The following is a 19,872-nucleotide window of genomic DNA, read 5'->3' as shown; positions in this document are numbered from 1 at the left end:
GTGGGTCACACTGAATGGTATTACCATGTTTCTGTAATGGTTGATGGTTATTCTGGGGTACTTTAATGTGATGTTGAGGGTACTTGCAGTGCACTTTTCTAGAATGTGTCTAAACCAGATAAATAAATCATTGTACAGCTCACACTCATGCTAGAGAATTCCTGATGCTATGGAGAGCAATACGTTTGGGGAAAGATTCTTGATGTAAGCAATCTGGGTGAAATAATGAGGCGTGGTTCTGCGTCACAGCGTCTCTTAAGCCTATGCCCAGGGAGCAGCCACACTTGCTCGCAGCTTCGCCTAAAGGCACAATGTAGCTCATAGGTAGCATTAATAACAAAACAATATCAGACACTCATACAGCACCCTTCATCCCAAGCTATGGTCCACCTGACCCTGCTGTGTGTAGCCCAGGGGGACAGCAGTCCACCCCACATTGCACCATAGGGGATCAAGGCCTTGATAGTGCAGTCAGCTGCTGCACAGGGTACTACATAGTGTTGGAAGAAAGGGGTATTTTGGTGCCACTTAAGCCCTATTTTCAAAGCTTAAGTGGTGCATGGCTCTCTGCACAGAAGTGAATTTCACTTTTAAGGCTCAGACTTCCTACTTCAGGTCTTTAGCGAAGGGTAAAGGTGCTGGCTGAAGAGGGTGCCCCTTGGGTGTTAAATATTGGGATTTTCTGGAACTGTAGGTTCAGATCTTAGCAGCATTGATTTAGCATTTCATCCTTCCATGGAAGATAACTTGATTTCCATGCATCTTAATATAGGGATTTTAGGGCTAGATCTGCAAAACCTAGGTCCTTCCTACTCTGCATGAAGACTGATGATCCTATGAGACTTTATAGGAAGAGTAGGGGTTTGCCCTGTTGTGCTTAGCCCAGGTTCCCTCCTTTTTCCAATGCTGTGCCACACACTGTGCATTGGTTGACTGCTGTGTTTCAGAGGTACTGTGTGTACCCAGGCCCTGATCCTGGATTGTGCAGTGTGCAGACAAACTGGTGCACCCACACATCACACAATGCAGAGTGAGGGCCGTAGCTGATCTACTATTCGGAATGAAGGTTATTGTTCTATTATTAATACCAGTGAACTAGATTGTGCCTTTAGATGCAGCCCTGAGCAGCCTCCCAGGAAAAGCCACAAGGGACTGTGACTCAGAGACACCCCACTAAGGCACAATTCCTCCCCGGCTTCTTCCCTCTGGGATCATGATTTATTGCTGGTCTATATGGGCAGGAAATTACTATATTGAACAGGAGGTTGGACTAGATGACCTCCTGAGGTCCCTTCCAACCCTGATATTCTATGATTCTATATTCCTTCAGTGCTGACTCAGTTACTCTGGCCAGTGAATGGGGGTTTGGCACCAAGGCCTCACTCATTCCTTGCCCACCTGCTCCAGGGCATGACGAAAAGGTTTAGTAGCTTCTGACTCCCATGTGCCTGAAACTGAGGTCTGGGAAGCCCAAGTAGGGAGGTAAGGTGGGGGCTCTTACTCCCTTGTGCTGGTGCATAATCCGAGTCAGCGCCAAAGATGATTTTTAAGGATTCCATTCGATTATTAATAGCCCACTGCAATGGCTATACTCTCTCTCCCATGCTAATGTAACACCATAGCCTACACTAATATGGAAGTTGGGGCTATATGGAATTGTGGTGTATTGAAAATTGTAAGTGATCATTTTCAATTTCAGGAGGTTTTCCTGGTCCTGCTTACAGATAGGGGGCTCTGTAGGGAAGTGTGTGATCTGGACCTAGCAGCGATTAGTCAGCAGCCTGCTTTGTCTCTCTCTGTTTTAGAGTTCTCATGTGTTGTTCTGAATTCTAAGGCCTGGTCTACACTTAATTAAATCAACCTAACTATACCACTCAGGACTGCGAAAAAAATTGTGCCCTGAGCACCACTAGAATGACCTAACCCCTGGTGTAGATGTGGTTGAGTTGGTGGAAGGATTCTTCCATTGACCTAGCTACAGCCTCTCTGAGAGGTGGATTAACTATGTCAACAGAAAAATCCCTTCCATCAAGGTAGGAAGCATCTACACAACAGTGCTGTAGTGTAGACGTAACCTAAGAAATAAAGTAGTGTTACATTGCAACCTTCCTGCAAGCGTATTTTATGTTTAGCTAATTTCTCTGGTTGTATGCTGTGATTATAGCAAGAATGGAAACAAAATCCATGCATTTAGCAATGTACTACCAGGGAGTCCACACAACCTGTACTCCATTCACACAGCCCCATCAGCACACTGCAACAGAAATCCCCACATGAGCCTGAGCACGTTAGATATTGCAGTGTCTCCTCTTCCCTGCAATTACGCCTGCCTTTATTTCGAACCTGAAATCAGCAAGGAGAGGATAATAAGGCTTGGGGGTGGAGGGTTGAGAAACAGGCCTTTTATAATTCTGGCACATTACAGTAAAGCAAACGGTGACTCATGCATTCTGTTTGGTGCAGGATGGATGCATCTTTCATCTGCACAGGCAGGGGAGGCAGGAATAGATTTAGTTTCTAATCCTCTGGGGGCTCAGATGTAATTCTGTGAGCAGGTGGGGTGCTGGGAGCTTCATTCCCGATACGGGCCCTGTTCTATTGGCTGGGGTTGGTGGTTACATCAGTAGCACTGCATGACTTCTACTGCACTGACCTTGGAGAAGCTGCAGCATCAAGGACTGATGCTGAAGACTTTCCAGAGAGGCAGAAATTTGGAAGGGTTTTCTTTTTTCTTTGTCATCGGTGTCATTATCTCATTTCCCTCTTTGCGGACCCGTTTCCCAAAGAAAGAGCTGGGAAGCTGCATTCTTGGCAGGCCAGCCCCCTTGAAACAGCTCTGGTTGTTAAACACAGAAGTAATAAGGAGAGAACCCCGTGCCTTTTGTGCAACCTGTTCGCAAGCACAGTCAGCTGTGTAGGAGGCAGAGAGAGAGAGAGAGAGATGGAAGGAGGAGGAATGGGCGGAGAAGCAGAGAGAGAGAGAAATAAATGTCTATAATAAGGGATAAGGAAAAAAAAGGAAGATGGAGGAACAGGTAGTTGGAGAGAAACAATCTGGTGGGGGGGAGAGAAGAAAGCCAAAGGCAGCTTAAGAGATAAAGGCCCCGAGTTTTTCTCCTTTAGATTCTTGCTTAAATTTAAGCCCATTGACTTCAGCTGGACAGCACAGCTGCTTAAAGTGAAGCAGGTGCTGAAGTGCTTTGCTGGAGTGGGAACAAAAGAGGAGGAGAGCGAGCTAGTTGGAAGGATTCAGAGCGGGTTTAAGCCAGCTCAGAGGATGGCAGGGAGCCTGCTACCCAGAAGGTTGGAGAGCATTAAAGAAGGGGGGTTAAATTCTTTGCTGGTGAGCAAGGAGCACGTGGAGGGCTGGTGTTCTAGGCTTGGAGAGAGAAGGGTAGCCCAGGTGCCTGTAAGTGAATACGCAGCTGACTCCTCTACAAACTACCCACCCTGTCTGCTCTGCCACAGCCATCACCTGGGGTCCCTGCCCTCTGCAGGGATAAAGGGCGTTTCAATCTCCCAGCTGCTCCACTCACCCAGCTGAGCCCAAGGTCTGAAATGACACAGGGCAGTTCTGTGATGTGGGGCCTTCTAGCATATTGTGAAGACAGAGTGAAAAATGTCTGCAGGTTGCCTTAGTCAAGGAGAGGGCGACAGGAATAACAGGAGTGAATATTTTATTCATATTACGTATAGTACAGTAATGCCTCCAGGGTCCAGCTGAGGTCAGGGGCCCATTGTACTAGGCCCAAGTGAGACTCAGACACCGCAAAGAGCTTACAGTCTAAATAGACAAGGCAGATAAAGGGTGGAAGACAGGACAGACGGGGCACTGAAGCACAGAGATTAGGTGATTTACCCCAGGTCACACAGGGAATGGAGCAGAGCTGGGGACTGAATCCAGGTCTCCTGAGTCCCAGTCCAGTCAGCCTCATGATACTTTTCAAACATTGTCAAATGAATGACCCTCTTCTTTGCTGAAATTCAAGAGTGGAGCGATTCCAAAGGGCCCTAGTGAGAGTGACTCTGTTGACTGAAACCATCACATAGTCACGTCCCTTGGTGCTAGTCATTCCATGCAGGCTGGTTTTCCAGCAGGAGAGTAGGTTTCTCTCTTTGTAATGAGTGCAGCTGGTTAGAACATTTCTAACTGCACGTCTTTTTGTTGAAATATGCTGTTCTGTCAAAGCCAAAATGTGTCATGGAAATGGATAGATTTCAGCATTGTTTTTGACCAGAGGTTCCAGGGCTCTCTGGTCACAGAGACAGAGAGAGACCCGAACTGAAAAACTGAGCTTTTCAATCCAAATTAGCCACTTCAACACAATTCTGTTCTGCAAAAACATTTGCAAAGCTTTGAGGTCCTTGTTTTCCAATCTACCTGAGGGCGGGGTGCATCAGGTGAGTGGTTCTGGCCTTTTGAGTTCGGAGTGGAAATCTTAACTTTTATATTTTCAATAGTACGAGTGATCATCATTTGCTCGTTTTGTGTCTAGAACAACATTTAATATTGTGGGCTAGCTCCTCCGACAACGTCAATCTGTGTAGATCAATTACAGTTAGAGAAACTATGCCAATTGACGACACCAGGTGAGGATCCGGCCCATATATAACTGTTAGTCCAGTTTGGTAGCTGGATTTGATATACACTGAAAGATTATTGCGTTTTATTCCTTGATTAAGGAGCCTGGGACTAGAGTGGGTTGGGAAATTAATAGAAGAACACCAATTATTCTGAACGTGGCTGGAACGGCTGTGGAGACTGACAGTTACATATGGAGCCTTTCACTTCTGTATCACCACCAGCGTGGAAACAAGCAGAGTGGCCGTGGCCAACAATTGTACCATCTCATGGCCGTTTGTTGACTTTATATGAAGTGCGTTTGGGGGTTTCACTATAGTTCCTGTAGGCCGGGTGTCCACAGCATGGCTAAGAGCCTTAGCAGGGCCTCACGATTGAATTTGCATGAAGCCTGTATTACATATGAACCAACTGTGCTGACCACACAAGTGGCCCTTCTAGATCTGAGCTGAGTTAGGGCAGGGTGGGAGAAGGTTACATTGCTGCAGCCTGTGCTGTACTTATTCCTTGGAAAAATAGATGTCCGACTCCAGGGCCGTCACTCTGGCATCTTTCATAGCGCATTGAATTCACTTCAGAAATGGCACTTGTGTTGATGCTACATTCTTGGTGTTGTATTTTTAGCTACCTGCATCCTTTGTTTTTGCTTGTACTATGGTTAGACCTCAGAATTTGGATCTGCATTCAGATCCAGATCTTAAATGGCCCAAAGTTTTTGTGGGGTTGATTCAGCCCGCTATAAGAACACAGGAATTGCAGGACCAGAGCAGTGGTCCATCTAAACCGGCCCCCCTGGACATTTCATGAAACTAAAAAGGCAGCAAATGTAAGAATGATAAAAGGAATTTTTTTTTTCACAATGCAGAATTAGTCTGTGGAACTCATTGCCATAGGACATCATTGAGCCCATGAATTTAGCAGGATTCAAAAATGGATACAGATAACAAGAATATCCAGAGTAAGGATTATGAAAAAGAGGGGGGAAATGGAAAGGATACAAGCCCTCATGTTCTAGGCCATAAACCAACCTCTAATTTAGGGGGGGGACAAGAAGAAATTTCTTTTATGGACAGTTTATTGTTTTATCGGCCATTTTAGGGTCTCTCGCACCTTCCTCTGAAGTAGCTGGTACTTGCCATTATCAGAAACAGGATTCTGGACTTAGATGGAGTACCAGTATGGCAATTCCTATATTCATATGTCTCTGACAGCAGCCAGTACCAAATACTTCAGAGGTTGGTGAAAGTTTGACCCCACTGGTCAGTGTATATTATGTGTCCCCCTCCGTGCCTGATCCACAGAGGGTATGGGTCTATTACAGGCTTCTGCTTGAGAAGTTTGCTTTTTAGCTCAAGCTGTAGACTTCTGCTTTCAGCTCCAGAGCTCCCTGGTTCAGTCCCTGGTGTTGGCCAAGTTGATGGCTGTCTGGGATTTGAGATGCTCAGTGGGCTTTGGCTGCACAGGAGAAGCTGCTTCTCTCTGGAAGAAGCATGTAAGCAGCTGGTGTTATGCCTCCTGCTCTGTACCTGATCCACTGAGAATGTGTGCCTGTTATAGAATTCAAGCTACAAAGACCCAGGCATGCCTGGTTCAATGTCTGGTGTTGGGCAAAACGATGGCCACTACACAAGAAACCGCATAGTGGACAGCTGTGGAATAGGAGGTTTCTACCTAAAACCAGATGACAAGTAGTTGGCTTATTTCCCTTTGTTGAACCGAGCCCCTGTGCCCCCCCATGTAGCTTTATTCCAACCCAGCCTCACTTTGGGGTGGGGGGGACGAGGGGAGAGGTAAAGTGCTAATTATTCTAAATGTTTCCCAGAGAGGGGGAAGCACATTGAACATTGCACAGAAATGTCACCACTTACTGCAACCCCTTATAAACAGGAGAATTAGAGGGTTTTTAACCCCCCCACAAACCATCATTCGATGAGATTTTTGAAGTCGGTGGGTCATCTCGGAACAAAAGTGCAACAAACGAAGCCCTCTGGCTGGGGAGGTTTCCATGAGACTCCTCTTCTAAGCTGTTAATAAGCTCATATTTCACTTAGCTGGCAGAAAGCTCTCCACAGGACCCTGGAAGCGCTGAAGGTCAGCAGGGAGATAATGAAGAAGGCTGCTCAGATCTGACGGTTGCCTCCTGTTTACTCATTATTTCCCAGATGCATCACTGACACCAGACATCCCCAGTGCAGCTCTGGCAGAGAGCTGGCTGGCAGCAGCTTCTCTTTTCTTTCCATCACATGGAAGCTATAACACCAGCCTGAGTCCCTGTTGATCCCTCTCATGCTCCATCCACTTGTCATTTATGCCTCATGGGTCGGGCAGTACCAAATTCGTGGCCGTGAAAAACGTGTCATGGACCGTGAAATGTGATGTCCCACCGTGAAATCTGGTCATTTTGTGCGCTTTTACTCCATACTATACAGATTTCATAGGGGAGACCAGTGTTTCTCAAATTGGGGGGTTCTGACCCAAAAGGGAGTTGTAGGGGGGTTGCAAGGTTATTTTAAGGAGTCACGGTATTGCCACCCTTACTTCTGTGCTGCCTTCAGAGCTGGGCAGCCAGAGAGTGGCGGCTGTTGGCTGGGAGCCCAGCTCTGGCAGGCAGTGCAGAAGTAAAGGGTAGCAATACCATACCAGGCCCTCCTTACTTCTGCGCTGCTGCTGGCGACGGCTCTGCCTTCAGAGCTGGGCTCCCGGCCAGCAGCCGCTGCTCTCCAGCTGCCCAGCTCTGAAGGCAGCAGAGCCGTCGCCAGCAGCAGCGCAGAAGTAAGGGTAGAAGTACCGCAATCTGCCCCCTACAAAATACCTACAACCCCCCACAACTGCTTTTCGCATCAGGACCCCTGCAATTACAAAACCGTGACATTTCAGATTTAAATAGCTGACATCATGAAATGTACTGGTTTTAAAATCCTATGACTCTGAAATTGACCAAAATGGTTAGCTGTTTTTTTCCTGGCAGGACTATTATCAAGACCATCCCTGACAGGTGTTTGTCTAACCTGCTCTTAAAAACCTCCAATGATGGAGATTCCACAACCTCCCTAGGCAATTTATTCCAGTGCTTCACCACCCTGACAGGAAGTTTTTCCTAAAGTCCAACCTAAGGTACCCCTGCTGCAATTTAAGCCCATTGCTTCTACCCTCAGAGGTTGGGAACAATTTTTCTCCCTTCTCCTTGAGAACAGTAAGTTCTCAAGTAGCATTTTTCTTCCTTTGCCTATCTGTAAATTTCGCTGATTATCGATGGAAATATTTTTGTAGTCCGTTTGTATGTATGTGGTGAAATCAATGTTTATTGACCTTTACTGATAAAAGATCTAATCCTTCAAAGCCCACATAAAAGGACAATCACTGCCCTGATCTGTACAGCTTGTCTACAGTTCCACCGCAACCTACAAGTAGAGTGGCTCTGACTGTAAAACGTGCTCTTGGTGGCTCTTGTATCTATCACTCTGTGCATCCTCTTCACTCACCTCTCATTTTCTGTTTGTTCTTCCAGGTTCCGTGTCATGTCCTGGTGAAATATTGGCAGAGTGAGAAGGTTGCCGGGACGACGGCTACCAGGGGATCCATTTGAGGTCAATTCATCAGCCTGCCTACACCAGGTGAAAGCAACGTGGGTACATATAGCTGGTAGTAATATCCTGAGAGCCGGCCCTGTGAAGGTCAGGCCACCCCCCACCCCCCTACTGCACTCATAGGGATGGAATCTAAAGGAAGCACCCGAAGCGGAAGCAAACCTGATGCCAAGGCCGCCAGCTCAGGAAAGCCAGAGAAGCCCAACCCCGGGCCTGCTATGAATGCAGACAAGAAGGAAACCCCCTCCAAGGAGCAGCCCGCCCCTGTGGCCACAACGAAGAAGGCAGCCAGCGAGGCAGCTGCACTGAATAACCACAGCAATCTGAAATCCAGCCCTGCGGCCCCGGAGGTGCAAGAGGCCACCGGCCAGTCCCCTGACTCTGAGCACAAGGGAAACGGCGCAGAGGAATCCTCAGGCAGTGTCTTCGACAACGTGAAGCCACTGGCCATTGTTGGAGGTGTGGTGGTGGCTGCCATTGCTATAATTCTGGGAGTGGCATTCCTAGCCCGGAAAAAATGAAGACCGAGAAAGGGTTGGGGGAGAGAAATATAATCAACTGTACAGTTCCTTTTGAAACACATGCATGCAGTAAATTCTATACATATCTATACATATATAGAGAGAGCGCTAGATAGGGTAACTACAGCACCAACAACTACTCCAAAAGTCTTGTTCCAAAGGAGCTGTGCCAGTTTGACCAGTATGGGTACTCCGTGCACTCAATATGCGCTTTCATGTAATATAACTTGGCTTGTACAACCCTGTATAGATTACAGCTTCTCCTGATCAGTGTAAATGCCAGTGTCCCCTCCCCCACGCTCCTCCCCAGGAGACTCCCCACTTTCCCATAGTCCCAGCATTTCCAAGCAGAGGTGTTCTACATCCCATCCTGAGACCCTGCTCTATTTATTTTGATTTTTTTTAAATTGGGTTGTGGTAGAGAAGAGGAAAGGGAGAAAAGGAACAGTAATAAGACCCAGTTCATCAATTATTGTGGTTTATTATTAATATCATACCCCAGCTTGTGCTGGGCGCTTTGCAGACATGTAAGATGGCAGCTCCGAGCTTCTGGCCTAATATGTACATTATGTTCCAAATGCTTATCACCCAACCTTTAAAAACAAACAGACAAGACAGGAGTAACCTATAGCCGGAGGTGAGCTGACTGTGTGATATAGAAGAGTGTGGATCATATGGCATTATGTCTGAGATGCAAACCAGTAGCTACAGTGAAGCTCAAGGGGCAAATATGTCTCACTGAGCTCTACAGTGCAGTTTGCAGCCCATGGAGACAACATACAAGGCTTGGAGTCCCATCCCATCTTTAGTCATACAGAGGACAGTTTCAATCTGCTCCATTTTATGTATATTGGGGGCAGCCCCAGGCACCCAGCCATTTGCCAATGCAGATAAGGCCATTGGGACAGAGTTTGGGCATTCCTGCCCTAGAGGGTGAGAGACTGTTTTGGACATAATACAGTATTTGATAAACTTAAACTGGCCTCAGCAGAGCACTTAGGGCTCAATCCAAACTGCACTGATGTCCGCTGGAGGTTTTCCGTTGACTTCAGTGGGCTTTGGCTCAGGCCCTTAATCCTGGTGCTTTTCCATAAAAGCTTGCGGCAAAGGTAGAAGAAAAGGCAGGCAAGAACTGGGCTTTAAGGGCAAGTAGCACATGGAGCACTATGAGAATGATATACATGATCCCCTTTATGCTGGGAAAACCATGTGCAAAAGTGATGAAAACAGATTTTGTTTGGAGAGATCTTCTACCGCCTGATCTGAGTCTACCAGGAAAATGTGAAATGCCCATGTCTTGAAAGTGGAAACAATTTCCCAAAGCTTGGAAACAGCCTGGTTTCTTTGCTGGGGCGGAGGGGAAGGAGGTGAGATCTAAAACCAGACCGTGGGTAGGAAGGGAGAAGTAAGGGAGGGGATAGATGGAGGCTCCATTTACTACATTCATTGAAGCCTTTCCCATGACACTGAGAAGATGGGACACCCAACTCTTCTGAGGATGAGTGACCTTTCCAGACTCAGAACTTCCATTACGACCCCTATTTGCTGCTGCTGCTATCGTATGGAAAGGATTCTTTATCCAATGTTTTGTTTTAAACAGAGCCAGAATTGAAACAGAATAACCCAAAGAGTCATTGGAACTCAGCAGTGGTACTTGCTAACTGGTGAGTGATACACAGGAGTGTCACAGTTTTGCAGCGATGATTGGCAAAGATACTTTTCAAAAGCCAGAGAAACCGGTCCAAATTCAGAGGAAATGTAGAAGCGGGGTGTAAGTTACATGTCTGGAAGGGAGCCTGAGCACCTGGGCATATAAACCAGTATAAGGGCTAGATGAAGCATCAATTATGCCAAGTCTCTTAGTTTCTTACACCAGATATCTTGCATCTTCCACTGACACATCTAGTATTGGCCACTCTTGGTTGACAGGATACTGGACTGAATGGACCACATATCTGATCCAGTCTGGCAATTCCTAGATGTCTAATTCAGAGTCCTTTAAGAATTTGTCCTACTGAGTGCATGTGGCTCAACAGAATATTTGGGCACAGTTTATTTACAAATTCCCTTCTCTTCTTGCAGTTAGATTTTTCACCATCTTTTCTATGAGGCTCTTAAAATATTCCCAGACATATGTGGCCTCTTTGGGTATAAAATTCTATCTCCTGGTTTCCAAACTATTATGTGCTTCCGAGTTTTAACCTGCATATGTTCTTTTCCATTGCACAGACTGATGCAATCTGATCAGGTTTGCCCCATTGTTGAAACAAGTGCTAACAACCACCATGCTTAAACTTGATAGGTGCTAGCACTGTTTCACCTGTATTGTGGACAGGATTTATAACTCCACCTTGTAATACACTCCCTCCTGTACTGAGAAGGCTATGGGAAAACCTTAGTAAGAATAGGTTAACTACATCATGGGGGATTCCTTGTTATTATCTACCCAGAAGGCTGTTTGGCTGCTTGTTTCTTTAATAACCTTTCCTTGTTGGGGAGCTAATGTGTCCCCATGATGTTTTGCAGATGATGAGATGTTAATTTATAATTGTAAGCTGGGGTGAGGATAGGGTGAAAAGAGGGAAGTGAAAAGTATTGACCCCTGAGATGGGGAAGAAATCATAACTGTCTAGCCTGACTCCTGCCAAGGCAGGGTCAGTGACTCCTAGAACTTATGAAGCAGAGATTTGATTTCTAGTTTCAAGTGTAAGTTACTTCAAGAGATGCTTCCCTATTTGTTGCCCTCCCATTTAGTTCTGGCAGATGTGTTTTCCAGTGGAGTGTGTGATAAAAATCACAGATCTAGCTCCTTTCTGTTCTGAACTAACCAGGGTAGACAGAAATTCAAGGAGGAAAAGGAAACATTGGATGCTTCGCAGGAGCCCTCCTCTCTTTCTCTTTTTAAAAGTATTTTAACTTGATTGCATTCATCTTTGGAAAACCGAGAAAAAAAGTTCTGAGCTGGGAGGGGCCTAACTGCAAAACTTCCATCCAGATTTGAACTGTTCCCCAAAGCAATAAGATACGTGATTTGGATGCAGGGCCATCTCTAGTTCTAAGCCAATAATTTCCTCCTGAAATAGGCCAGGGAGGTTATTGAGACACGGGAGACGGTGACGGTGGGAGGACTAGAACTCGTCATCTTGAAAAATAACCTTGCCCTCAATCATATTTATGGCCGTGAAGAAATAGGTTAGGTCTCTAGGGGAATCATTCACTTACTGTAATTGCTCGGTACTGTGGTCCACTGTCATGACTCATTCTCCAGAACCCAGCACATTTGCTGGTCTGAAAACACCCATTTTTGTGTGGATGTGTACAAACCCACCGCCTGCTTGAAGAATATTACATGTATATATTACAGTTTACTGCAGTCTTTGTAAAGCTACACAACCCATATTTTTTGTAAAGAAAAATATTGAGACCACTCTTTATTTGTGCACCTGCATTCACACAAAGTGTCCATGTTTTCGTTTTTGTACCATTTGCATTCTGCCCAAAGCAACATTTCTGGTCACGGTTTCTTACCACTAAGAGAATGTCTGGCTAGGAAACTCCTGAATATATAGCGTCCCCATTGTGCTACAAGCTAATAATTACTGTCTCCCCACCTTCCCCAATAGTCACGTGGGCTACTTTGCTTTTATAAAGGTACTTCCTCTTTTCAAGTATTTTGGAATGTGTCGTGTTGTGTTGTAGTGGAACTAGTGCTGGTTTGAGTCTGGTATATCACAAGGAGGTGCCATGCAAGCTTCCTAAACACACAGGGTTTCGGTGCCCTTCAGTCCTGACTTGCAACTACCTTTGAGCAGATGCTGTCTGTTATACCTTTGTGCTGCACTGCATGGTGGTTTCCTGTTGAGCACAGAAGGCCAGTGAGAACTAGACTGAGAAGAGCAAATGATCTCTCTGTTGGAACCTACGACAGATTGAAACCCCATTTGTCATGAGGCAAAAGGCTAACGAATGAACTTGCTGTGCTAAATAAATAGTTGTCCTGTTTTGCGGCAGCACTGAGCACACGCCTTTATTTGCTTGATGTTTTGTGTTGTGTTTGCTGTAATATGAGGTCCTCTTAGTGACGTCTCCTCAATGAGAATGAATTAAAGTTTGAAACGGGTAAGATTCCGGCTTGGGGGTTTGTAGGGATCTAGATTGCTAGTTTACTCTTATTGATGCTGTTTATAAATTAGAAATTTGATAGATTAACTATACAAACACTGCAGTAGAAAATGCAGCTTATCTTTAAAACAACAGATTCAATTACTACATTTGTTCTATTTTGAAGAAGCCACCCCTCTTGACCTAATGCAAGTTACATGTCTGGAAGGGGTTTCCCCTGTCCCTAGCTCTGTAAAGCTGACATTGGCCACCTTTCCTCTGGTGGGGCCTTCTTTTGACTCCAATGGGCTTTGGATCAGGCCCAGGCCTCTTAATAGTTCTGCTGTGGGATAGAATCACATCTGAGCGTGAGGGATGCTCCAACAGCGTTTTCAGCATCGTGAGAATGTGTTCTGCTTTCTATCTCATGTAGGCCCTGATTCACCAAAAGCACTTAAGCACATACTTAACTTTAAGTAAACCCGCTGCCCTTCAATGTTACATGCCTAAGTGCTCTGCTGAATCAGGGCTTTGGGGGCTGATCCAAAAAACATGAAGGGGAGTCTTTCCACTAATTTCAATAGGCTGTGGATTAGGCCGTTAGAGCTATTTTCCCATTTTCTCTTCTTCTTCTTCTTTATTTGTATTGTGGTAATGCCTGGCATGGTCCCTCTGTGCTGGGTTAATTTCGCTCACAGGGAATGGGGAAAACAATCATTAGGTTTGATCTTAAAGGGTTCCACGTGTGGAGCTCTCACATACTTCAGGTTCTATCCTTTGATCTCATGGACCGCCAGGGAAACCATAAGCAGAGACTATGAAGAGTGTCCTTCTCACACGGTGCATCCAAACCTACTGCTCCATTTACATCTAGTGAATTACTCCTAGCCCCAAAATATAATGTATTTTAAAACAATTCTTAAATAATTTAAGGACTTGGATCATCAAGAAATGACTTTTCTTGGCCCATTGATTTTCAAAACTCTTCCAACCCAATCTTGATTTTAGTTTAATCCTTCACCAAAGTCCATCTGTTGCACATACTGCTTATTACTTTTAACAGCATGTTCAATTGTATTAAGGGCATTGAGTGTAGGCTGATAAACGTTAGCTATTATGTTTAGTTTGTGGCAGATGATGAGGTGATACCTAAATTAGACTATCAAATGACATAAATTATATTTAATGTTCCTCTCCTTAGGCTAGACTGTCATAGCCTTGATCACACTCAGCAGCACCTTATTTCCCATTGACTTCAGAGGGACTAATCATGTAAGGTACTATGTAGCCTAAAGATATTGTAATCTGGCCCATAGACAGGAGACCCACTGAAGGCCACATGTGTCATTCAGTCCAATGTCTTCACAGGGCTACTCACTATGTCATTCCATAATGATGGTGCTTTGACCATGTGCCATTGAGACGATCATTTCATTGCACAATTTTCTCATGCAGTTAAGAACTTTTCCTCATTAGCTGCAGGTTTTTGCCCTTTTTCCAGCCATCATCGGAGAATAAATTCTGCACTTCCATTAACTGTTAGGTATTCATAGGCTATGACCAAGTTCCCTCCATCACTCCAAAACTCATTTCTAGTTTATATGGGCCAGATCCTCAGCTGGAATAAATTGGCATATCCCCATTGACTTGAATGGTGTTACACTGATTTACGTCAGCTGAGAATCTGATCCGGGACATTTGTTTCCTTACACTTAATGGCTTATCCTCCAATTTTGGAATAATACTTGCTTCCCTTCTTTGCATTTTATTTAGCATTCCTATAATCTTCCCAAGCAATTTTCCAAGTGTGCTCTCGCCAGGGCTATGCGGAAACCAGATTTATGTGACTGTCACAAATGCAGGAGTAGATTTTTAACAGTCCAAAGAATAGCAAAAGTTATGCCATTTAATATATAGATGGCATACTCAGGGGCTATATGTCCCAGGCGGGGAAGGAGGTGCACAAGCTTTTAATCTGCTATAGTTACCCAAGTCACAAGTAAATATTACGGCCCAAGTCTGCAAGGTGATGAGTTTCCTCAATTTCCATTGAAGTCAATGGAAGTTGGGGACATTCAGCACCTCACAGTATTAGACCCTTAATTTGCTAGTCTCATTCTAGTCCTCATTATTGCACATCAGTGACTCACTACATGATTGGCACTCTGTTCAAGGGAGGCCCCCAACTGGAGCACTGAGGAATGATTGCAGGTCAGGGTTGAGATGCACTGGCAAAGCTGCATGAGGGAAGCTACCACAGTATTTGCATGCACTCTGCATGGCTCAAGCCAGTGCTATTGATCCTTCAGTTATCTGAGTGCAGAGATGAAAGAAATTAAATATATTTCGTTGGACAAAAGACTTGAGGCCTGATTTTGAACTAGGTCCATGGCATGGATCATAGTGGGCCTTGGAAATCTGCTAATGTGCATGGCACATGCTGTATTTCCCCCGCCACAAAATAACAGGTTTGAAGTCAGTGCATCAGCTGGGCATAGAAAAGTTTGCAAGCTTTGTTTCCATGTTGGTGGGCTGTTCAGATTGTGTTGTCCCATGGGGCTAGGTTAGTGTGAAGATGCGCTCATCACATGGCAAGTTCACATTGCCTTGAAACAGCAGCTTTCCCAATCAGATGAATCTCAGAGCAGGCAAACACTATGGAAGACCACAAGTTACTGGTCTTAGCTATTCACAGATGTGGCTCTACCTTCCACTGCTGCATTGCCCCCATCTTAAAATCTCCATTGAGTGCAAACGCTGTCAGTGACTCACCTGATATGTAGTGATGTGACCGAGTTTACCACGAGCAGTGAGAGCAGAATCTGCTGTTCTACACTACTTTTCAATGATAAAATAGAACTGGTTAAGATCTACAACATATTCACATGCCATGCCTGTTCCTACTTCCCCCACGTGAATTAGCTCCTACCCTGGAGTCTGCAATCTTCCCTGCATAGCCATGTTCCCATTCCACCCCACCTTGGTTTTCACAGTTGGATCTGGCCCACTTAGGGATCTGGGCCAGGATCCCAAGAATCAAAGTTTTTGCCTTGATCTGCCCTTGCACGTTGATGCTACGGTGCAACAATGCCCAGCAGTGAGAGAGAAACTTTCTGCCTATCTTCATCAAGCCCTGCAGTATGTTCCAGACTCTAACGCTGTAGCTTCAAACAGTCCAAAGTTTCTAGGGCAAATCAACAAGGACAGCATATTTCCCCACCTCCTTTCTTTTTTTAAAAAAGGAAATTGTTTGACTTTATTAAGTTTTGAGCAGCCCCTCTTAACCCTGGTGCCTTTTCCTGAATCACTGGTTAGGAACCTTTCTAAAGAAATCTCTAAAACATGCAATTCCAGCTATCCATAGACACTCCACCATCTGCTAAGGTAGGTTTAGGTTCTTTATGAGGTATCGGAGAAACTAAAGGTATATAAAGGAAACTTGCTGGTCTGATTAAAGGGGATTTTTTTTTAAACTAGTAATTCTTAAGAGCCTGATCCAAAGCCCATTGAAGTCAATGGAAAGAGTCCAGCACATTACTGGGTGAAGCCACGTTAGTTTGCAACCATATTTGAAGTCAGTGGGAGTCTTTCCATTGGCTTTGGATCAAGCCCTAAAAGTTTTCCAACTAATAGTAATTATCAGATGACACCTTGATTTTTTTCCCTATACAGACCTACTGGTCACGCACATAATTACCTGTGTTTAACATACAGGTTTGATTTTTTTTTTGCTTTCAGAGACAGTATGCTGCTGGGTACATTTCCCAGGGAAAATGGACACCTACCTACACACAAAAGCTATACAGCTAATTTATACCTTTTTGAATTTATAATCTTGTCTATGCTTCTATGGACACTTTGTATGGGCTGCAGCTCAAATCCTAAAATAGTAAAGAATTTTTCCTTTCCCATATAGTATTCTCTTTACTTTGACTTTAAAAAAAAAAGCGTATAAATGCAATAATGCAGGTAGACTAGAAATACTAGATTGAAAATTAAAGTAGTTTAGCTTGTCCCATTGTGACTTACAGTGTTGTATGACACCCAACGCTGTATCCTAGCATTCTCAAGGCTTCCTACGTAGCTGAATCTAGTATTAGCTTTGAAACCCATTGTGTGAATGGTGGGTGGGTGGATTGGAAATGTGTACTCTCTACACACTGTATGTTACTCACATCAGAAGCTGTATGGCCACTCCATATGCTGTGAAACTGTAAATGATTCCAAATACACCTGTAACTCTTATCAGGATTGTGTGAAATAAATTATATATATATATATACACATACTGTATAATGCTAACGTGACCATCTTTGTGTATTTGGGTATGTGAGTGAAACCAGCCATTCCTTCTCTCGCTCCTGAGTGATAAATACCCATCTCTAGGGTTAATATTGTTAGTCATGCCTAAAGACCCCCAACTGAGCTCAGGGGCCCATAGTGCAAGGTGCTATATATACATATTGTATGAGATTGGTGCTGCCCTGAAGCACTTACAATCTACATAAGACAGATGGACAGAGGAAGCATTATTAGCCCCATTTTATAATTAAGGAACTGAGGTGCAGACCCCAAAATCACAACAGAAATCCATGAACCCAAGTCTCCCGCATCACTGTCTGTTGCCTTAACTAAAAGGCCATCTTTCCCCTCCTGCTAGTAGCTGTTTGTCAGGGTTCCTTTCCCACTCTGAACTCTAGGGTACAGATGTGGGGACCCACATGAATGACTCCCTAAGCTTATTCTTACCAGCTTAGGTTAAAAACTTCCCCAAGGTACAAACTTTGCCTTGTCCTTGAACAGTATGCTGCCACCTCCAAGCATTTTAAACAAAGAACAGGAAAAGAGACCACTTGGAGACGTCTTCCCGCAAAATATCCCCCCAAGCCCTACACACCCCTTTTCCTGGGGAGGCTTGAGAATAATATCTTAACCAATTGGTTACAAAATCATCAAAGACCCAAACCCCTGGGTCTTGGAACAATGGAAAAATCAGTCAGGTTCTTAAAAGAGGGATTTTATTTGAAAAAAAAAAGGTAAAAATCATCTCTGTAAAATCAGGATGGAAAATACTTTACAGGGTATTCAGAGTCAAAACACAGAGGATTCCCCTCTGGGCAAAACCTTAAAGTTACAGAAAACAGGAATAAACCTCCCTCTTAGCACAGGGAAAATTCACATAAAACAAAAGATAAACTAATCCACCTTGCCTGGCTTATCTATACTGGTTGCAATATTGGAGACTTGGATTAGGATGGGTTGGAGAAGATGGATTTCTGTCTGGCCTCTCTCAGTCCCAAGAGAGAACAACCACGTACACAAAGAGCACAAAACAAAAGCCTTCCCAAAGCTTTGAAAGTATCTTGTCCTCTTATTGGTCCTTTGGGTCAGGTGCCAGTCAGGTTACCTGAGCTTCTTAACCCTTTACAGGTAACAGGATGTTGCCTCTGGCCAGAGGAATTTTATAGCACTGTATACAGAAAGGTGATTACCCTTCCCTTTATATTTATGACACTGTTAAATCTTGACTTTTCACCCACCTGCAGTGTGAAGTTTTCCTGAGCATATAATCGAATTTCCTTCAAGCTTGGTTGTAGCACCTTCACCTCTCTCACCTTACTGCCACTGATGAAAAATTACTCACCTGAGTTGTCCCCTTGATTTCACTCTGATTACTCCCAGGAGTAGCTGCTCACCAACGGAAGCAAGGAGTTCACAATCTGGCCCACAGGAAGCAAAGAGAGAACTTCAGAAGCTTAAGTCATTATTGATGAGACTAACATCATCCATGGCAGCATCAGGAGGCACCAAAGAACCTTGATCGGGAGCCTCTGTAAAAATCTAATTGCTTTTGGGCAGGAGTCTACCAGAAGAGGGAAATCAGGTACTGGATTCCCCTGGGACCAGGTGAAAGGCCGAGGGATAATCTTTGGCTGGAGAAGCCTTATTAAATTCAACATGTAAGAGGAGCCTTGCTGAGCACTCCAAAACTTCAGCTATAAGGAAGCCTTTATTATTTACAAGCTTGTCTGCTAAGTCACATTCTTCCTGTGTGGGGCTGAACCTTGCTTATGAAAAGCCATTTACCTGGTGTTTGACTGGAGTGGGGGGAGGCCTGGCTTTACCCACCATCCCTGTTTAGAGAGTATAAGCCAATATGGACACTTAGCCAAAGAGGAGGTGACTTGCCCTTTGATTATCCAGCTTGAACAGCCTACTACCTGCAGTAGGGTGGGGGATAACGTTGTCAAAGAGGAAATAGAAATGCAGCCCTCACATGGCTACTTGCAGAGTAACAGAAGCAACATGACTTCAGTGGAGCTAGGAGTTAAAAGTAAAGATAATGTAGCGGGAGGCAGTGTTTCAACCTGGAAGGCTCGCTTATAGTTTGGAGGAGATGGGATGGGGGAGAGACTCCTGCACAAATTATACCCTTTAGCCTGGGGTAAGCCAGGATTGTGCCTCCTGCAGAGAGGAGGCGGAGTGAAGGTCTGGGGAATCCGTTCAGTTGTTTTCTCATTTAAACGAAAATGCTTTCTTAGAAGCAACATCGCTTAGCGAACAAACTGGGGGTGAGTGCCTTTCCTAGGAGGGCTCTTGTTTGTCCCTGAGAATGCTAGTGAGTATGTTTATTATGGAAATATATATATGCTGAGTCTGTGTGCTATATTGAGCATACACAATACACCGAGTGCTGACAGTGTATAGGCATATGGAGTGGGGCGTACAGTGATCTGGGGAATCCTCTTGGTGCCTTTGTTGAAAATGCCTTTGATCTCAGGAGAGCGTGTGGCAGAGGCTAAAGAAATGTGCTGCTCAGAAGTATGTTTTAGAAGGAATAAAAGACCTCTCTGGGAGGGGTGATTTATCAATATCCATAGAGAAAGTGAACTCCATTTGAGACCGAGAAATCCTCCCTTTAGCTTTGTGGCTGAACGTTAATAAAGGAACCCCCAAGAATCAAGTTGAAACCAATGTCGCTCGTAACCATGTTTGAAAATGCAAGGCCTTCTTATGAACTACAGGAGTAGATAAGGTTCTAGAGCAAACAGTTCTTGCTGCAGCATACATTAGTGTGCAA

The 19,872-nt window shown here is 44.6% G+C and overlaps 1 protein-coding gene across 1 annotated transcript in view; it reads left to right on the top strand.

Moving 5' to 3' along the window:
* Window positions 1-17,075, top strand: part of CEND1 (cell cycle exit and neuronal differentiation 1) — a 30,660-nt gene extending 13,585 nt beyond the window's left edge. Inside the window, exon 2 of the mRNA XM_048854833.2 lies at window positions 8,091-17,075. Coding sequence (XP_048710790.1) covers window positions 8,295-8,690 — 396 coding nt within the window. The 5' untranslated portion in view covers window positions 8,091-8,294 and the 3' untranslated portion in view covers window positions 8,691-17,075. The remainder of the gene's footprint in view (window positions 1-8,090) is intronic.
* The last annotated feature ends 2,797 nt before the right edge of the window (window positions 17,076-19,872 follow it).

The sequence above is a fragment of the Caretta caretta genome, chromosome 6, assembly GCF_965140235.1.
Source record: "Caretta caretta isolate rCarCar2 chromosome 6, rCarCar1.hap1, whole genome shotgun sequence".
NCBI lineage: Eukaryota > Metazoa > Chordata > Testudines > Cheloniidae > Caretta > Caretta caretta.
The sequence above is the reverse complement of the archived record's forward strand: the minus strand, read 5'-3'. Positions and strand labels throughout refer to the sequence as shown.